Source organism: Sapajus apella, unplaced genomic scaffold, assembly GCF_009761245.1.
Source record: "Sapajus apella isolate SASKATOON/1434 unplaced genomic scaffold, GSC_monkey_1.0 scaffold66, whole genome shotgun sequence".
Classification (NCBI taxonomy): Eukaryota; Metazoa; Chordata; class Mammalia; order Primates; family Cebidae; genus Sapajus; species Sapajus apella.
This window is the reverse complement of record NW_022437006.1, coordinates 1978491-1997816: the sequence shown is the minus strand read 5'-3', so window position 1 is coordinate 1997816 and position 19326 is coordinate 1978491. Positions and strand designations below refer to the sequence as shown.

The following is a 19326-nucleotide window of genomic DNA, read 5'->3' as shown; positions in this document are numbered from 1 at the left end:
ACAAGAGGTAAACTATTCTGGCATATAAGAGGTTGGTGCAAAAGTAATTGCGGTTTTTGCCTTTTTTTTTAAATGACAAATAACTAATGGTGTTTTTTTTGCCATTTTTTTTAATGGCAAATAACTACTGGGTTGGTGCAAAAGTAATTGCAGGTAGTTACTTCCCATTGGAATGGATCTTCATGTGTTATTTAGCTCTCATTTTTGACCAGTGCTTAAAATTACACAATTTTACAGCTGGAAACTAAATTCCCTCATCTCTTTGAGCACTCTCATGTTATACCAACGAAACTGAGGTCAAGTGAGGTCAAGTAGATTGTTCAAGGTTAAATCCCACAATTTTCTCAGGTGAATGAGTAGTGTCAGTTGGGGAAAAATACATACATTTTACAGTAGTTTTAATCCAGTAGACCCACTCTGGGTCTGTATTTTGTTGTAGGTTATTTTGTGGGCAGGTGGTTGAAGGACTAGTAACTTGATGAAGAAGTTCATTTGATCTAGTTACACATCTCACTTTTAACAGTGTGAAGAAAACCATCTGTTTTCTTACTACCAAGGAAATGTGGACGGCAGACTGCATTTAGGGTGCTAAGTGGATGTGATGACTGCTATCACCATAGCAACCAATTGTTTGTTTAAAGTTTTTTTTTTCAATACCTGTTAATGATTCTTACTTCCCAATATATCCCTGAATTCAAACTTTTCCTTAGCCAACATCTTCCCACACCAACTTTACTTCAGTGGCCTCTCTCTCTTATGCCTTGTTTCATCCTAATCTAGCCTACTCAAGATAAATGTTTTTTTAATATTATTTTCATTAACATCATTATTGTTTTTGAGTGCCTGTTTACACCAGGCACTTTACATGTTTGCTATCTACCTTGCAAGTTACTTATTACTGACTCCATTTTATTTGCAATTAAGCTCAAGCTCAGGGTCAAGTATTTTTGCCATGTGCTTGGAAACTAGAACATAGAAGATTTCGTATTTTTTACTCTACTTTCTTTGACCCAGGAACCTATGCCCTTTCCACTCTGCCAAGCTCCCACCCTTTTCACCAACACCTTGGATCCCTGTTGCCCATAGAAGACATCAAACAACTACATCAACCCTAAACCTCCTCTAACATGTTTCCAGACTCCATATTTCTCAATGCATACTTACCGTTTTTATTTCTGAATATTTATCATAGTACTCACAAACAGCATTATTCCTCATCACCCTGTGAAATCCCATCTGGTTAATTCTTTAAGCCCAACCTAACGATTATTTTGCTCCGAGAATGCTTCCCTTGGTTCATAGACCTTCTAGTTATGGAGCCTTTAATCTGTCTTCTCTCCATCTCTTATAGTCCGTTGCTACAGCTTGATTTTACTGCTAGTCCTGCAATAGGATATGCAGTGTAAATATTTGCATATCAATTTATCCTTCCAGTGACTTTTATTTTTATTTTGGAAAAGTACATGGAAAAAACTTTGTAACTGTGACTGTCTGCAAAGTTGACTATAGCCAATCATCAAAACTGGTCTTTATCTACCCAGCTCCATTTTGGTGAAGCCAGCATGAAGAAATTGAATTAATAACCTATGAGCCAGCTTCAGTGTTACCCTTTTTTCATATGCCCCTATTCCAAGTAGGAACTCTGAAGATTATCATTGAGATTATTCAACCAAATAAGTTAGTGTGTATGAGAATGGGGTAAATACCTTCTTACCCATAATACATTTTATGGAACACTGCATCTTAGACTTAATATCAGGCTTTCAAATGGTTATTTGCCCAAAAAATACATGAATTTTTTAGAGGTTGATATGGGAAACTCATGTTTATAAAAAATTGTCGAAAATGAGACTGCATGCAATTTGCAGAAACTCAAAGCGTTACTCATTTTGAGCTGAAATTATAATAGCACTTTAAATATTTTGCATTTTGGATAAAAATAATCCTGAAAAATAGTGTACATGTCTCTATTTTCTTGAACAGAACATATGGGATATATTTCCTTACCTTGACTCAAGGTCATTACTTTAAATATTAATTACTGTTCAAGTCTGTAATAAAATGTTAAGTTACTGAATCATTATTATTGGTAATTACCCCAATACAAAGTGATTCCAATTTGCTGTTCTTTTTAGAATATTTGCTTTTTTTTTTAGCAGTTTTGTGTCTTTGTCACTATTTTTTCTTGCTGTCTTCACTAGACTTACTATAAATTTCCCGATCTCCACACTGCATATGTGAGATTTGACCTGCTGTAGACTGATACAGCAAGTAAACAATCTTGCTAAACTTTTGACCAAAATAATAGCAAATGAGTGTTGAAAAAAAAGATATAGACTTCTTGTATAAATAACTTTATTGTATAATTTCCTTATATTAATGCTATATGTTTAGAGACCCTTCAATTTGTTTCCTGGTTCTTGACTGGCCACCAGAGAGCTTGGATTGTTGGGAATGAAGATGGCCTTATAAACCACAGTGGCATGGGGCAGACAGAAGAGGCAGCCTTAAAATTCTACCTGCTCATTGGAGTTGAACTATCAATAAGGGCACAGACTCAGTGGAGGATAGCAAAAATTAGCTCACATGGTATCTCAGAGCACTGTCGCCAAACTCTAGAGTTCTGCGTTACATATGTTATAGATCCCTTTAAAGGTCATGCAGCCACCTACCTTTGTTAATTTCACTTTCTCATGATAATTTCTTAGATCACTTAGATTTTAAATAAGAATATTGGTATTTACCTTAGAGAATATTCTACCCTTTGCAATATGTTGGCACTTTGTCCTTTCACACTCTTGAAAGAAAAATTTATTTTAATGAAGACTTAAACTTTTGTGCAGTTATTATGCATGCATCCCTTACATTAATTTTTACCACCCAGTTCATTCCAGTTTTCTTAAAACTCCTGAATACATGGAGTTTGAATTTTGTTTTCTTTTCTTTTTTTTCTTTTCTTTTCTTTTTTTTTTTTTTTTTTTTTTGAGGTGGAGTCTTGCTGTCTTCCCCAGGCTGGAGTGCAGTGGCATGATCTCAACTCACTGCAACCTCTGCCTCCCAGGTTCAAGCGATTCTGCTGCCTCAGCCTGTCAAGTAGCTGAGATCACAGGCATGCATCACCACACCCAGCTAATTTTTGTGTTTTTAGTAGAGACAGGGTTTCACCACGTTGGCCAGGCTGGTCTCTATTATTTGTTTTTTCTTTCAAGATGGAGTCTCACTCTGTTGCCCAGGCTGAAGTGCAGTGGCCTGATCCCAGCTCACTGCAACCTCCACCTCCCGGGTTCAAGTGATTTCTCCTGCCTCAGCCTCCCGAGTAGCTGGGATTATAGGCAGGCACCACCACACCCAGCTAATTTTGTATTTTTAGTAGAGACAGGGTTTCTCCATGTTGGTTAGTCTGGTCTGCAACTCCTGACCTCAGGTGATCCACCCACCTTGGCCTCCCAAATGCTGGGATTACAGGCGTGAGCCACAGTGCCCAGCCCACCTCCACCATATTTCATAATGGAATTTGGTGTCATGATCTACATTCATAGAGAGATCCCTTTAATTTGACCAGCTGACAACAAAGTATGCCCACACTTATTGATAGTAACTGAAAGGAGAAACACCCAGTGAGGGAAAGGGGAATGGCTGTCAGGCAGAAAATTTAAGCCCATAGAGTGAGCCTGAAGAAATGCTTAGACAAAGAAACAAAGAGAAACAAGGAGAAAATCAACAGATAAAAATGGCATTCAGACTTATTTTCTTAGCCTTTTAAAGCCTACTCACTTTCTTCTCAACTGAGACCTCCAGGGGCCAAACCATGTCCATCTTGGTGTCTACAGCACCAACCACTGTTCCTGGCAAATAATGCTCAAAAATCATTAGATGTTGGCTGGCTGCCATAGCTCACACCTGTAACCCCAGCATTTTGGGAGGCTGAGGCAGGTGGATCTCTTGAGCCCAATAGTTCAAGACCAGCCTGGCCAACATGGTAAAACCCTGTCTCTACAAAAATTAGCCAGGCTTGGTGGCACATGCTTATAATCCCAGCTAGGCTGTGGTGGGAGGATCACATGAGGCTGCTGTGAGCCATGGTTACACTACTGCCCTCCAACCTGGGTAACAGAATAAGAGACCCTGTCTCAAAAAAAAAAAAAGTTAGAAGGAAGAGAAGGTTCCTTCTTCAGCAGGAGGTTGTGCTCTTTCTGTTTTTCCTCAACCGTCTTCTATGGGATCTTCCTCACTGTTTTTAGTCTACAGCAATCCACTAGCATAAAGGATATCCAGTTGGATATACCTTTCTTTCAAAATATTTTTTGTTTACTAATATTCTTGCAAAATAATAATCACTTCTATTTATTAAGCTTCTCATTTATCCAGTACTTACTGAGTGCCTGATATATGTAAGGCACTGCTCTATGTGCTAGCAATACAGTAGTAAACAAAAGATCATTCTTTATCACATGCCAAACACTGTATAAAGTACCTTATGCTTTATTTACATTATGTCCTTTAATGCTTACAAACCCTGTGAGGTGGGCATTATTCTCAATTTGAAAATGAAGTTTTACAGATTAAAAACTTAATTGAATTTCCCAGGATCTCACCATTAGAAAGTAGAGAACTGGGGGTCAAACACAAATTTAATTAAAGTTTTTGCCCTGAGTTACTGGTCTCTAACTTCTAGACCATGAATAAAGAAAGGAGAATCATGTAAATCAGCACCCAAGCTATATGAGTAAGCCCAACAGATGTTAATAGTGTATCATGAAAAATGTTTAAGAACCCAGCCCTGTGGACCTGGGTGCATAATCAGCAAGTTATTTCCCCCAAACGTAAACCTGCCACAAATTTCTTACCAAGTGTGATTTTATTGAATCCTGTGAACAACTCTTTGAGGGCCATCCTAAATTATCCATTGTCCACATTCATTTTCATTTGTCCACTCTCTATACAGTCAAAGACCACATATAAATCTATATTGGGGTACTGTGGATAGTCCTGCTTTATAAAAATGAAAAAAAAAAACAGGTTTTATTCAGATTAATTAAGTAATGTATTCAATTCTTCAAAAAATATGCACTTATATGTACCAGCTATGCATCATGCACTTCAGTACATTTTAGAAAATAAGACCGCCAACAACCCTGCTCTCCTGGGTGCTATATGAGGGAGTCTGGGAAACAACAAAAAAGAATTTGAAAGGTGATATCAGACAATAAGTACTACAAAAAATATGTGAAGGGTCTGGACTGTGGTGAGTATAGGATATGAAAGGTGTGCAGTCTCTGAATGAATGATGGGTGGAGGCCCCACTGCAGAGATTCTGTTTGAGTTGAGTTCTGCATGGTAAAAAGTCAGCCATATAAATATTTAAGAGAAAGAAGCACTATTCAATGAGAAAAAAAACACAGAGGCCCCAAAGCAGGAACAAACTTCATTTGTTTGAATAGCACATGCACAAACACATTTGTGTCTGCATCAGACCTTGGAGGGGAGAGGAATGAGAAATGTTAGAAAGGTAGGGCACAGATGGCATAAACCTTATGTGTGTGACCTTCTAATGTATTAGTCAATCAAAGACATATTTAAATGTGGACAGATTGGGAAGCTGTGGTAGGCAGATCACTTGAGGTCAAGAGTTTGAGACTAGACTGGCCAACAGTCAAAACTAAAAATACAAAAGTTAGCCAAGTGTGGTGTCGCATGCCTGTAATCCCAGCTACTCAGGTTGCTGAGACAGGAGAATCGCTTGAATGCAAGAGGTGGAGGCTGCAGTGAGCTGAGGTTACACCAGTGCACTCCAGCCTGGGCAACAGAGTGAGACTGCCTCAAAAAAAAAAATAATAATAATGTGGACAGGGATGTTCTTAGTAATTACACCATAACAATAGGTATAAACCAGGAATGTCTCAGGTATACCAGGACTTGAAGTTATTCCACTTATATGCCAGGTAGGGAGTTTGGACTTTATTCCACTACAGTTGTGATCCCTTAAACAATTTTAAGCAAGAGATTTGCATTTCATAAATGATCTTTTGCTTTGTGAAGATTAACTTCTGGAATGAGAGGTTTGTTTTCAAGGCTAGTGAAGTAATGCTGGCAAGAGAAGATGGAGGCTTGACTAGTAGAGCTGAAAAGAAAGTCACTGATTTGGGATATACTTTGTAGATAGCGTAGACAGGACTTGCCCATGGGTTGCTCATAGAGGTGAAGATAAAAGAATAAAAGTCACTACTGGGTTTTTGGATTCAGTCTTTGGGTGAATTGTGATGCCTTTTGATTGTGGAACACTGACAGAAGAATCAGTTTTGGAAGGTGATAGGGCATGGCTGAAATCAGTAGTCTGGTTTTGACTATGTTAAGTTTCAGATTCTTGTTGTAAATACAAGCAGAGATAGCAAATAAGCAGCTGGGATAGACTTTTTTTGCATACTGCATTCAGAATAGCTTTCTTGCAATGTTACCTGTTTTATCCCCAATAAAACAATTTAAAGTGACATTCCAATATTCTTCTAAAGTGATTTTCTGTTCAACATCTTTTATTATTTTTTGTTTTCACTCTGCAGTGTTTGAGATTGCTAACATTCCAGTTGCCTTTCTAGGAAAGTATAGACCTGGGTGAAATCATGTTTTCCCTTTGTTACTTGCCGACGGCTGGGCGTATGACATTGACAGTGATTAAGTGCAGAAATCTGAAGGCAATGGATATTACTGGCTCATCAGGTATGTACATAATGGCCATAGGACCAAGGGCACGTTCCCAAATAAAATAGTTCATGTATCTAAAATGATACATGGCTACTCAATAAATTGTCTATAATGGAGTACTACAAAAGAAGAAAAAAATTACAAATTAAAATGTTCCAAGTCACCTCTTTTATTTACATTATCATTATGAAATTTTTAAAAGGTATTATCAAATAGATCTGAATTTGAGTTCTTGTTTCTATTTCTTTCTCTGCCAATTTACCAATATAGCACTGTCTCAAAAATACATTATTTACCATGTATTCCTCCACTTTCAGCTAGTCAGTTGTTTATAAGGGAATATTCCTAGCCTTTAAGCTGTGAATGAGGCTATGTGAAGAAATATTTACTCTGAATTTATTCCCCCTCACCTGATCTGCAGAGAAATAGCCATGTTCCATGACCACCATTTGCATTTGCATTTTTTGCCACCTAACTAAAAATTTGTGCATCTCTGGTGTCTGAAATGAATAATAAAATAAATTAATGTTTCTTGAAGATTCTGAAAGAAATTCTTGAAGGAAATTCCTCTTGTGCTAACTTTGATAGAAGGATAAAGACGCTTCATTCTTCTTCATCCCTTTATTTAATTCACTGCAGTTCTGAGTAACTAGTTAGAATTTAATACATAAACACTGGCACAGCTCTGTGAAAGGAAAATGATAAGGGAAGAGTAGAGAGACTGGTAGGTGTTTGTTGTAGTAAACAGAAATAAGAAATAGTGGTGGAAATAAGGGGTGACATTTTGGGAAGATGTATAATTTGTGGTTTTGCAGAACAACAAAACTCAAATTTGCATCACAAAAAAAATAAGGGAACTGTAAATTCTGGTGTGGAAATAGCTCTAGGATGTACAAGTGATTTTTTAAAAGGAGGTAAAAAATTAACATGAATATTATGCACCCTTCTGTGTAAGAATGGGGAAATTTGGAATACATATTCATATTGCTAATATTTGTATTAAAAATACCCAAGTGATATACAAAAACTAAGGGATGAAGACAAATGGGAGGGAGACTGCTGATTGTATATCTCTTGATCATGGATTTTCAAACTATGTCATGATGTTCATTTTTTTAAATTTGTAATACATAGTGTGAAGGTAAAACAAGTAAATTCTACATTAATTTTGGTGAAAAAGTCTTGGGTCAGTAAATGTTGAGGAATTGAAGATAAACAGTATACTCTGCAAATTGTTTATTCTACTCTTTTTTTTAACCGTGTATGAAAAGAGATCAAATTTTGAGGCAAGGAAACAACATCAAAGTTATAATTAAGCGCAAGATTACATTTTATTTATATGAAGCTTTTCATCAGAGGAGCGCATGGTTTGAGAGCACCTCCTCATTAATCCTCACAACAGGCTTGTGATTCAACTAAAGAACCAGTAAATTATCCTTGTCACAAGCAGAGAAATGTAGTTGGAGAGCTGTTGGGAGTTGCAAAGGGTAATTCATGCTTCTCATTCCCATTTTTCATTAGAAGTCCTAGGTCTGTGGGCTCAAACACAAAGCTGTATCACAAAAATGAGCTTCTCCTTAGGACATTCTTCCTACTATTTAAAAATTAAAAAATAAATGGGAAACAGATATTAACATTATCTTCTTTTCCTCTACATACCCTATTGCCAGTCATGAATACCTTGCTTCTTGATGAGAATGCTTTGGAAATAGAGAGTTACGTACTTCAAAAGTTTAAGAAGCATTCACATGCTCAAGTAAATTAATATTGCCATCCTTTTGGCTTATTCTGTGGAAATAAAGTGTATTACTATGGGAACAGAAAAAAAAGAAATATTGGTGCTACAGTTAGAGGATGGCCAGAATGAGAAAAAAAATTAAGATAGCAGACACTGATTGTTTATCTAGTGTGCTCAACCCAATGTTGACATCCCCTCCCAAAACCATACCTGCTTTGAATAAAAGGTGTAAAAGTAAGGCTTGTTGGAAATTTTGCATAACCATCATACAATTTTCTATAATACCATAGCAGTTTTTCTATTTAAGGTAGTAAAGGTAATAGGATAGATATCAAGTCTGCTGTAGCAGAACTTGTTAGCAATTGTCTGATCCCTTTGGCCTATAAAAATGTAGCCCAACTAAATTTTTCTCTCATAATTGGCATCATGCAGATAATGTCATATCAGGAGCCTTCTTTCTGTGTGGCCATCTTTAAACCAAATATCCCCCTTTTTATCTTTTACCGTTGTGTATGCAATAAATCACTTGTAAGAATCATTTTTTCAATCCAAGTTCCTTATCAAGCAAATGGTATTTCTAATTTTAGGTCCTTTTTCAAAAGTAATTGAAGAAGATTCCACAGATATTTTTTGCTTTCTAATTTCTACTTATCGTGATCATCTCTATCTGTCTAGCACAGTGTTGCTAAGTCTTTCACAAGTTTTGATCTTCTTACTCTAAACCATTTTGAAAGAAACTAACCTTACTACAATTATTTTTTTGAGACAAATTTAAAATTGGTAGTTCTAAAGGTCTTAATATAGGCCTTAATATTATAGGTCTTATTTAGTACTAATAAACTTCAGTTTTATTTATACTTTGTAGTACTACTTTTATTTTAATAAAGTTATCCTTTTATTCCTAGATCCTTATGTCAAAGTGTCTCTGATGTGTGAAGGTCGAAGATTAAAAAAGAGAAAAACAACTACAAAGAAAAACACTCTAAACCCTGTGTACAATGAGGCCATTATTTTTGACATCCCTCCAGAGAACGTGGACCAGGTCAGCCTCTCCATTGCGGTCATGGATTATGACAGGTATGTGTATCTGTCTACTCACTCAAGAGCAGCCATCCCTAGTCATGCACAGGAACTCAGCTTTTCAGGTCATTTACTGCTACAACAGTTTAAATTTAAATTGGAGGAGGGAATAATAATTAATTCAAAATTCATTGTTTTCTATTTTATAGTTCTGGATTTTCATTTCCAAAAGAAGTCATCTTTAAATTAAAATTCACCTGAAACTAGTGAAATAATGGGTCCAGAAGTAGTATAGAATATATTCAAGAAAGCACTGTTGTGGAGTCTTTTTACAGTAACAAACAGATTATAATCAACGGAATTTGTTTTATCAACTAGGCTGGAATATGAATATCAATGATGCTTACCCAAGCTCTATCATTAACTAGCTACATGAGAGGACAAGTTGCATAACACTTTGGGAATCACTTTTCCCATTTGTAAAACTTTAGCATCATATAGAACTGTGAAAAATGAGGAATAGGAGTGGAAAGTGAGTAGCAGCCATAAAGATACAACTTTGATACTTTCACGTTAATCTTAAAGCATTGCTTTCTGGATAGTTCTTCCAGGTCACACACTTTGAGTCACTCCTGCTCTCATGAAAACATTGCAGCCTCCCCTATGCAGGTCTGAAGATCCTGCCCACTGCAGCTCTTACCCTTGCCCTTCCACTCTCCCCGTTGCCTGGACTGTCCCCCAGCTTTGTGTATCTTGTCCCATCAACGCCCCACAGCCTTGCTTATGTCAGCACCTCTGTAAGCCTTGCTTTGCTGACCAGTCCTCTTCTTCCTCTGAACTCTTGTCCCACCAAAGGTTTCTGTCTCTTATTTGGGCCTTACTATATACTTTCTCTTATTATTTTGACTTTTATATTGATAAATTTTTTGGAAATGTATACTTGTGTTTTTAACCTACAAAATTATCAGCACATAAACAGTGCCTTAGTACATTTGTTTTGTTCTCAAATACACACAAAGTATCCATTTTATAGTATCATAACCAAGACCCAATAACTGAGAGAAGTTAATGAGCTCTCCCCTGGCTTAGAGCTAGGGAAAAAAGAAACTGAAAAATAAAATTTGCAAGCACCGTCTATTAGTAATGAATTTATAACTTTGAAAAAATTAACTTGTGACTACTGTTTAAAAGGGGAGAGAGAAATCTTGAATTAGTTGAAGTTTCAAACTCTAAAAATAATGCAGATGTTTTCATCAGGAGCCCCATTCTCTTTGCCAATTACCCCTATTGATTTCTCACAGCAATAAGTTCAGATAGATACACACTTGAGCATTTGTCACTCAGGCAATTTTAGGGAAATGAATGCTAACAATACACAGAAAGACAAAAATTTTGTACCTAAAAACATGCTTGTTTGTGAAATTTCATATTAAGGAAAATAATACTACATACACATATCTACATCAGTGATGGGGGAAAAAGGATGAAATGTCCTAAAATAATCTCAAAAGTACCTTTGGAGATGGCTGTCAAAATTGAAAGCTCCTTTCAATTACATTTCATTCTTGAGAAGCTACTTAACCACATGTGCTCTCGAGTCAACAACTTGTTTGATTCAGCTCCTGCCTCTGCCTCTTACTAAGTGTGTAGTCAGGCTAGCTCCTAACCTTCTGGGCATTTAGTTTATTTGTACAATGGAAGAATGATAATAATGATATTCATGGTCATGGTGGGAGAATTAAGCGGGTCAGTACATTTAAATTACCTAGAACACTGGCATATAATAAGCTCTCAAAAATATTAACTGTTATTATTATCATCTTGATTCATTGCTATAAAAGAAGGACATGAATAGATAATGCAAACGTTGTTCAGTATGTTTCCTGTTATCCAAAAATAAATTAAATGCCATGCAACTGAACATAATCCTGCCCTATTTAATTGTAATGCAAGTGGTAACACACTGACATATCATTTAGAGCCAATTAAAGAAAATTGGTACTGTATTTCTTGGTGAGAAATCTAAACATTGTTATAAAACATTAAGCCTCGTGGAAAGAACAAGATTTGCTTTACATCACTTATGTTAAATGAGATTGCTTCCAAGAAAAACACTCATGATATAGGTAAAGACCTACTGGTATTTCTCATTTGTGCTATTTTTATTATGATGAAATGTGCTTAAACTACAAAGCACTGAAATGGTTTGTGTCTACCTCTTACACATATTCATTTTTTGAATGTTGATACTGTTTAGTAAATTTTTATTTATTTAAGATATTTCATTCAGTCTGAAGTAGTATCTGCAGAATTACAGCATCTAATATTTTAATCATATGTGTAAAATTCTACTAAGATTTGTGAAACTCCTTTTATCTTTGAATGTTGGAAATGAAAGTATAATATTCTACGAATCCTAGGGTAGGACACAATGAGGTCATAGGAGTATGTAGAACAGGACTGGACGCTGAGGGACTTGGGCGAGACCACTGGAATGAAATGCTGGCCTATCATCGAAAACCAATAACACATTGGCACCCCTTGCTGGAGGTAAGCTTGTGAATTCCTTACATCTGCCTTTTTTGTTGTCTCTTTTATGTAATACTATTTATCTGCTAATCTTTATCTGAAATTTTATGTATTCACCTTTGTTAAAAAAATAAAAATAAAAAAGATTGCTCTTGCTTTTGTCCCACAGTCTCTAATATTTAATATTCAAAGTTCTGTGTGCCTTCTTGGATTTAAAAAAGCTACTGCATTTTCTGGGCTTCATATTCTTTTGGACAGTAAGCCCATTAAAAACTGCAAGTCTTTTTTTTTTTTTTTTTTTTCAAAAGCCAAAAAATTTAAATTGAGTGGGGGCTGGAGCAATCTAGTAAGTTTATTACTAGCTGGAAACTGCATTTTTGTCCTTCTCTTCTGCAAAAAAGAAACCAGCCACCTTACCTAAAGTTTTCTACAATCCCTAACTAGAGGTACTGTCACCTAATTATAACTTTTCAGCATAAGGGGAAAGATATGTCTCCCTCAACTCTGGTCAGGAAGTAAAACTGCCCAAGGTTTTTAAAATATTGAGGTGTCAGTTTAGTTGAGTTCAAGGCCTGGCTCTGCTGTGTGACTGCTTATTGTGAAACCTCAGGCTAAGTTACTGCTATGACTCTGAAATAGTGGTAAACTCAGAGTAAAACTAAAGAAATGCTATTAAGTACTTAGTGCTTCTTGTCACTAGGGACTGGATTGAATGGAAGAGGCTGTGCAGTGTCATTGACTAAATATCGGTGGGGCCAAGTTCTACTCTCAGTTTAGTCACAAAAAAATGCAACCTTGGCTGTGTTACTCAGAACATAGTAAGGGAAATTGGATGAACACCAAATGAGCATTACATGCTCACACAGGTGAACTGTCGTCATCAATATCTGTTTATATGTGAATGTGCCAAGTCTTTATCTGACTTCATAATTTAGTATAAATCATAAAAGACATACACACACACAAATGCATCTATAAACACACACACACACATACACACACACACACACACACACACACATATACACACACAATCACTTGGTGTTTTCCCTTAGGACTTCATAAGTATAGACATGTGTATTCTCTGAGTAGCTCAGGTCTTGGAAAGTTAGTATTTGTTTCAACAGTGGATGTTGTCTAAAGTACACTTTATTGCTTATTTTATAATTATTATTCTTTTCCTAGTTCTCATCTTTTCTTAAGTGTGGAAAGTGAACATTAATTCTAAAAATCTGAAAAGAAGAGTAGAGCCATGTTGGGCAGGAGCTCACTCTGAATGCAGTGGTGGATTCTAATCTTTGTTCCTCTGGCTGTCTACGTCTGAGCGGGCTGTTCACTCTGTCTCCAACTACACTTCTCCATATGTTAACAAAAAAAGAACTGCATGCCTCTACAGGCTTCACAGGGAAGATGCAGGGAGAAACGAAGGAGTTTGAGCAAGAATTGTTAAGTAATAAGAGAAAAGGTGCTTTATGATACAAGGCATATTAATCATTCATTAGTGCTTAATAAGCAGGTATACATTTTGCTGATGAAGGGGAGTTGTGTAATAGGCACATGCTTGTGTTTAGGAACATGTAAACATCTTTTAGTCATAATAGAATATACAGAAAGATAAGCCACAATATAGACATCAGAAAAAGATCCCAGATAGTTATCGAGAACGAGGTCATGTAAATGTACTTTCTCCAGCAAAAGCTCCTTTTAATCCCTGCTCCTGCATTCATTGGTCAAACAGAATATATGGACTAGGGACCTAAGAACTGGCTGGATTGTGCATTTTGGGAAAAATAAGTATATAATTATACATGTTCTTGTCACAGAAGGCATAAATGTGAGAAGGGAACAGTTATTCGAGAGTTGGGTCTGTTGGTACAACAGAGACTAAAGTATCATGCAGAAAATCTGGTTCTTTTTATCTAGATAATTGTTTGTTTTGTTGTAATTAAACTTTTTAAATACACATAGGCATTTAAGGATTGTAAGAACATATCTCTGTCACTTGGGGCTCCCATCTGCCAAATGCAGTTCTTCTCATCTCATTAACTGCCTCCGTGATCACCTCCTGCCTCAGAGCAAGTGGAGTGCAGTCTCTTGTGTTTAGAACCTCTTACTGCTCTTTCCTAGCAATTGCCCCTCACTAAAGTAAACCATTTATTTTTTATAGAAAAGAGCCAAAAACCTGTCGTAAAATTTGAAATTATTCTGCAGTCATAAATAGTTATCCACATAGTGCTGCTTCATGTTCATCTGTGTACCGTGCTCTGCCTACATTCTAGGAGATAATCTGTGCCTCTTCATGGTAGCAGAGAAGGTAAGTTCTGAAGGGCAAAGGGAGTCATGTATTTCTTTTCTTCAGAGATTTGCATATTGTGGTTGAATAATCACTATTTGAAGTGAGCAACACTATTTGAAGGGAGCAACAATAACCACTGTATTATATTTCTGTACTAAATCATATATTATGAAATTACTGTCTTTCAGTTACCTGGCCGGGCAACCAGTTTTGATAGTCAAGGATCCTGCCCCTCTCCCAAACCACCTTCCACACCATAATGCCTCCAAAGTAAGATACCATGATATTAAGAACCTAGGACCATGTGCTCATTGAATCAAAAAAGAAAAAGTGGAAGGTTTGATTTCCTCATTTAAAATATATTCATAGTAATGAACAAACTTGACATGTAATTTTTTATTTACTTTTATTGCCGATTTTTTAACCTTGAACATCTTAATACATTTTACTTGAATACATATAGTCCTTAGTTGCTTAAGGCATTTTGTCCTTCATGTCAAATGCCTGTTAGCACAAAGAGTGTTGAATATGTTGTAATTCTTTGCATAAGCAAAGAAATGTTTATTTAAACAGTGCATACTTATCTAAAATTAAATATGGTTTATGCTGCTATTATATAAAGTAGCACATGTCACATATGTATGGATTTGGTTTTGTTATAGTGTGTTTTTCCAATTGTGCACATGGTTCAATATAAACTTCAAAGGACATTTTGAACTTAACTTACACAACATTAAATCCTTGCACAATCAAATTAATATTACTTATCTGATAATACTTTTCTTTCAGTCTCATAAAATTGCTTTCTTGGTGAGATTTGGCTCTGCTAAACTCAAAACTTTGTCTCTCAAGCTTGTTCTTTAAAACACACAGACAAAACTATAAATTTAAAGAATCGTTTTGAATATAAATTTAAGAAGTAATACTTACTGGCTGAAAAATGGAGGTTGGGCCATTATGGCTACCATTTTATACTGTTTTACTGTTATGTTAGCTCAAATATCTGTTGCACTGTTTAACTGATATTTTTTAAATTCTAATAATCTTCATCTCAAATGTAGTACAAGTATTTCTAAGTGTAAAGAATCAGAAGTTAATTTTTTAAGTGATTGTAAGGTTCTCAAGTACTGTGACATGTATTTTTTGTGACATGTATTTTTTGTGACTTGAAGCTATGATATAGATCCTGTGTTTATGATAGACCATGCTAACAGACACCAAAAGAACAACATTCTCTGTGTTCATCATCGTTTAGATTGTACACAGTAGTGGTGACTCTTCACACCCAGTCAGAAGCAAATCATTGAAATTGGGTATTTTCTGAAAGAAAGGATAATTTATTTCCAGCAAAATATAGAAATATGCCATAAATATTAATAATACAATGTCAATACTTAATAATAAACAAATTAATTCTAAAGGCTAGGACTCCAGTCCTTGCATGAAAGGCATTTGCCTTCATAAGCGTCAAGGCTCAGGCCACTAGATGTAAAAACTATGCAAACGTTTTTACAAGACAGACCTTTCTTTTAAATGAGGCCAACATATTTGGTCTCATTTTCAGGCCCTATTGGAAGGTATCTATACGGAATTACCCCAACCTTACTTTTGAGATGTGTGGTATAGATAGTGCCTATTTCAAGATTATTTCAAAATTGGTGTGTTTTAAAAAAAAAAAAGGCAAGAGAACATACTTACTTGGATGAGAAAAATATTTCAGCAGTTATGAAATTTTTAATTTTGTAAAATCCCATTATCTCTAAATATTAAAAAAAATTAAAGCCTTGATATTTTGTTGCCATCTCTTATAATGATGTCATTACTATTAATTAAGAGGTAAATATTTTGCACATTAACATTTTAAAGGCAAAAACAGTTCTGCCTTAGATTTTTCAAAAATGCTTATACTACCCTAAGGAAAACAGGTACTCGTAGCTAACATTTTCTCATTGAAAATAATAAAAGAAAGCTGTTTGAAAACACTTGGCTACCTTGTCAAGCCAAAAAGAATTATTTGCTATAGGTAAAATGAAAGATGACACTTGCATTCTGAAACTCTTTGTTTTATTGGGAAATAAAACTTTTCAAATGGGAAGACAAAAGGTTATACTATTAATAGAATGACATTTTTGGAGACAATTGTTTTATTAGTAGATATAACTGCAGCTTAAAGTAAATTAGCAATTACGTTTCCTAAGTGAGTATAATAATTATTTTCACCCAAAAACATATTTCAAGGACTTTTTATTGATTCTTAGAAACTCATGCTTGTCTTTACTTTCTAAGGAGAAAAAGCCAGTGCTTCTGATGTAAAAATGTGAACCATTGACGAATCAGAAGATTCTAATATGGAAATTGTAGATTACAATGTTTTTTAAATAATTTTTAAATGTTTGCTTGGAGTTAGAATAAACTCGTCATACAAGGATATGTGTTAATCCTGAGAAAGAGATCAAGCAGAGGAAATTCACCACAGCAGCTCATCTTTCATGTAATTCAGGAGGAAGGTTTATACACAGATTGATAAGGTATGATTGTTAAAAATGACAGTTCATATTATAAAAATGTAATCCTAACACTTTTAATACAACACACCCTCACTCGACACAGCCCACACATTCATATACACATAACTTACCTTTCTGCTTGTAATTGAAGATGAAATGTTTTGAGTTTCAATATTTAAAATAAGTTTTGATGTTAGAAATCTCCTTGTGTGGGACATCACATTTTAATGACAGTACCAACACATTATGAAGTTGTAGTTCAGATACATAATGAATGTCTAATTTCAGGGACTTACCAAATATAAGTCTAGGAAAACAGTAACTTAATTCATTAGCAAACAATACTGATATTCTTAGTTTTGAGGGAGGGATTTGTTGTTTGCTTTACCTGTTTCACCAAGAAAGCAGGGGAATGAGGGAATTGAATAGGAAAAGAACATTCATGTTTGTGGAGTATATCTTTTCATAAAACTCAGAACATTGTTTTTTTCACACTGGTTTCCTAATAATATTTTCCCCAACAATTGTTTTTGTCAGGCCAACCCTGTGTTTCTGAGACTTCATTAACATGTAAGAATTTCTATATTGAATATATTCATGGTTCAGCAACATATAACATTAGGACTAGTGCCTGGGGAACACAGACAGGAGAGCAGAGCCAAGCACTCACTTTCTTATGCAGTTTTGGGAAGTGTGTGCATGTTGTAGTTATTGCAGGGAAATCACAACTGATCAATACTGACTCAGGTTTTTGATAAATAAAAGCAAATATATTTGAACCTATTTTGTGGTAATATTTAATTGACATTCTCAACTGTGTTTATTCTCCACCAGTGTTTATTATTTTAAATTTTTTGCAACTCAGTAAAGAGCTATCCATCTCCTAAAGCCTTCATTTAGTGATTAATTACTGCAAAATTGAAAAAGCTAAACTTCCACCCCTGTGATCAACTTTTACTTTCCATAAAACAAAATATAACTTATTTTAGGATCAGTTATCAAAAGAGCCAAAGACTATTACAAATAAAGGGACATGAAATCTTAACATTGAACATGTGGTAATTTCTTTACCTCCTCAAAAAGAGTGCTTGATATTGTTTAAGAACGTATATTTTTATAGAATTTAGTCTGATTTTTTGTGCCACCTTAGTTGTAATAATGACCAGGTAATTTAACTGCCTGATAATAAAAAACACCTGAAGTGGATAAGGATTTGAGAACGTCATTTCACCTCTACTAAATAAAAAGAAAATGCAGATTTTTCTTCACTTGTTCTTGAAGCAACTCCAGTTGTTTTGAGGTACTCTACTTGATCCAAACTTTTATAAGCTTTAGGCTAAAAATCATGAGAAATGATTCAAAGAATGAACATAAAATAAAGTAATTAAATGATGGTTGAGCAAAGAAGTTAAAGCCTATGGAAATTTGATATTGAGATGCAAAATCAAAAACTTGTTATGTTTTAACTTTTAGAGAAATGTATATGCTTTAACATTGTTCCCAAAAACCCTATGACAGAGCATTTAATCATTAACTCAGTGACATGGCTCAGGATATGATTCATCTGAACCTGCTGTAAAGACCCATTATTTCGAAGAAAAGAATGAGTTTATATTTTGTATGGGAAACAGCTAATTAAACTAAATGTTGTCTCCAATACGTTATTCAGCGATACCCTTTTAGGTAAGAATTTTGTGTTTTATTAAAAAGACTTCTATATTTACTCAATATTTTATTAATTAAAATGAATGGTAATTTAATAAAAGATGTATTAGTAATTAGTTGTCATCTACCATTAACAGTTAACCAAAAAGATATGTATTTGAACAGTGGCAGTTCATTAATATTCAGTTCAAGTGTCTTCTCATCAAAGTAAAAAATTATTTTCACTTTCACCCTGTTATCATGAACATAAGAAACCAGGATGTGATTTGGTGGCATGACAACATCATGGCTACAGAGACTTCAGAAAAGAAAGCACTAAATTAAAGGCTGAAGTGGAAGTGGGACTTAACGGTTTATTGAATGCAAACATTTCGAATGCTAGATGTGGTGACTGAAAAATAAGTAGAAGATGTTTAAGAGAAAGGATAGCCTTTTTCATGTCTGGAATGATTTAAACATACTCCTGCCAGGAGGAATTGATTAGAATTATTCTATACTGAGACACTAGAAATGACATGCTATTGATAGATACATTTCTATGGAAATATTTTTATCTCAAACTGACAATAATTTCTTCTAAACTCACCTGGATCAAGAGAAGCGTCTCCAAAGAGCAAATTTATGCCTAATCTTGTCACCAGAGGGTAAAAATAAGCCATTTTCTCCTGAAATTTTGCTGTAAGTGTTATCTGTTGTATGTATACAGATCCCATTATTTACTGCACAGGGTGGGTGGGTTTTAGTTATTCAATTTCATGTTTTTGTTCCCTCAAAAATAATTTATTAGATATTAATGAATATTATAGATATAAGTCAAAAGTGTAAAGATAAATAAATCTTGATATTGAAAATTTAATGCATTAGATGTTTAT

General features: G+C 34.9%; 1 protein-coding gene across 4 annotated transcripts in view; it reads left to right on the top strand.

Annotated features, from left to right (window-relative positions):
- The window catches only part of SYT10 (synaptotagmin 10), a 93742-nt gene that overhangs the window by 42129 nt on the left and 32287 nt on the right, over positions 1-19326 (top strand). The window contains exons 4-8 of one of the 4 annotated variants that reach the window (XR_004259919.1): positions 6594-6714; positions 9343-9514; positions 11878-12007; positions 14471-14619; positions 16690-17709. Coding sequence is in view for 1 of the 4 variants with exons in the window: in XM_032248306.1 (XP_032104197.1) it covers positions 6594-6714; positions 9343-9514; positions 11878-12007; positions 14471-14542 (495 nt within the window). In the remaining 3 variants the exon portion in view is untranslated. Of the gene's footprint in view, positions 1-6593; positions 6715-9342; positions 9515-11877; positions 12008-14153; positions 14301-14470; positions 17710-19326 lie in introns of those variants that run through there. The other 3 variants (XR_004259920.1, XR_004259918.1, XM_032248306.1) reach the window with 3 other exon arrangements.